General features: G+C 49.3%; 1 protein-coding gene across 1 annotated transcript in view; it reads left to right on the forward strand.

Annotated features, from left to right (window-relative positions):
• Positions 1–619: 619 nt before the first annotated feature.
• Positions 620–1357, forward strand: part of PHALS_07088 (EF-hand domain pair) — a gene marked incomplete at both ends in the record, with an annotated part of 790 nt that continues 52 nt past the window's right edge. The window contains 2 exons of the mRNA XM_024720494.1: positions 620–979; positions 1206–1357. The exon at positions 1206–1357 is cut by the window's right edge and continues 52 nt beyond it. Of these exons, the coding sequence (XP_024585687.1) occupies positions 620–979; positions 1206–1357 (512 nt within the window). The remainder of the gene's footprint in view (positions 980–1205) is intronic.

Consider the following 1357-nt stretch of genomic DNA (forward strand, 5'->3'; position numbering starts at 1 on the left):
GGGCTCGTCTCACGTCGCTGGCGCGGCTCGCCTTCCTCGTCATCCCACCCGGGAAAAGGAGTCTCAGATTCGTAGTCGCCCACCTCCACATCCTCAACGAGGCCACTCGTCACTGATAGCGTGCGGAGCGCGACGCTTGGGCTAGTCAAGCATAGGATTTACATCCCTCGATGCCGCGGACGCACTGTCCGTCATTGCACCACGTGCGAAAGACGAAGTTGGGCTCTGCTCGTGTGCGCTGTCAGTACCAGCGAGACTTGGTGACTTCGGTGTCGTTGACACAGGGCTCATTGAGCACGTTTCAGCGAACCAAGTTGCAGTGTCTAGCGGACACGCAAGCCTCAATACCGAGATAGCTTTCCTGTACAAATATCGCCCACTTGACATTTCTACTATTATAATCCAATTACCAGCGCGGGGTTCGCATTTCCTCTAACAGATACAAGGGCGCAAGCATGTCAACAATTACTAGCACAGACATGGGTGAGCTCAAGCGTCCGGCGTACATGCACCACCAGGGGACGGCTCAAATTGGAGTATCAGTGGCAACTCGGTGCCTAAACGTTTAAATGACACGCTTCCGACACCTCGAGAAAATATAAAGCCACGACCTGCACCGATGCAGACTCAAATAACTGTGTCTGAATCGCTTAAAGAAAAAGATGTAGCTATTGTCAAGACAAGCAGTGACGTTGAGATCGTTGACGCAGCAGTGCAGAACTGTCTGATCAAGTTGCAATCCCAATCTGTGCGTGTCGAGGTTTTTACAGTTATTGACCTTGAGCAGCTTTCATATGCTGCCAATAAACTCACAGCAGGTGGCGACTTTGATCGCGTTCTATGCTTAAACACGCAAGATCCGCAATTAGCAGCGCTGAATGCCTCACTCACACAAAGTTTTATGAAAATCAGCGTGAAGCACGTCCGCCCATTGGTACAAGCTGTGTTCGTTGGGGGGCCACGTGTAGCTTCTGTTAAAGTACGTAGTGGCTGGGGCGCCCACTTTACAGATGGCATTTTGTCTTTAATAACATGAGGTGGGTTCTCTCGGCCCACGGCCCATCCTGCATCTGGAGTTTCTGTAAAGAATCACTGTGAAATAAGTCATGGCAACGTGTTACCGGCGACACTTCTTCGTGAATCCAAAAAGGTGTTGCAGTCGCTTGTAATCTTGAGAAACTCGTTGTATGAGCACGGCGCAATAGGTATTCGAGGATTGGGAAGAAAAATTTCGCATTATTGACGATAATGGCAATCGCTCACTAAGTCTCGATGAGTTTACAAAGGCGATTCGAGAGTATGCACTGGAATTGAGTGAAAAGGAAGTGGCAGAAGTGTTTCAATTCATTGATTCTAA

Source organism: Plasmopara halstedii (genome assembly GCF_900000015.1).
Source record: "Plasmopara halstedii genome assembly, contig: Scaffold_3060, whole genome shotgun sequence".
NCBI lineage: Eukaryota > Oomycota > Peronosporomycetes > Peronosporales > Peronosporaceae > Plasmopara > Plasmopara halstedii.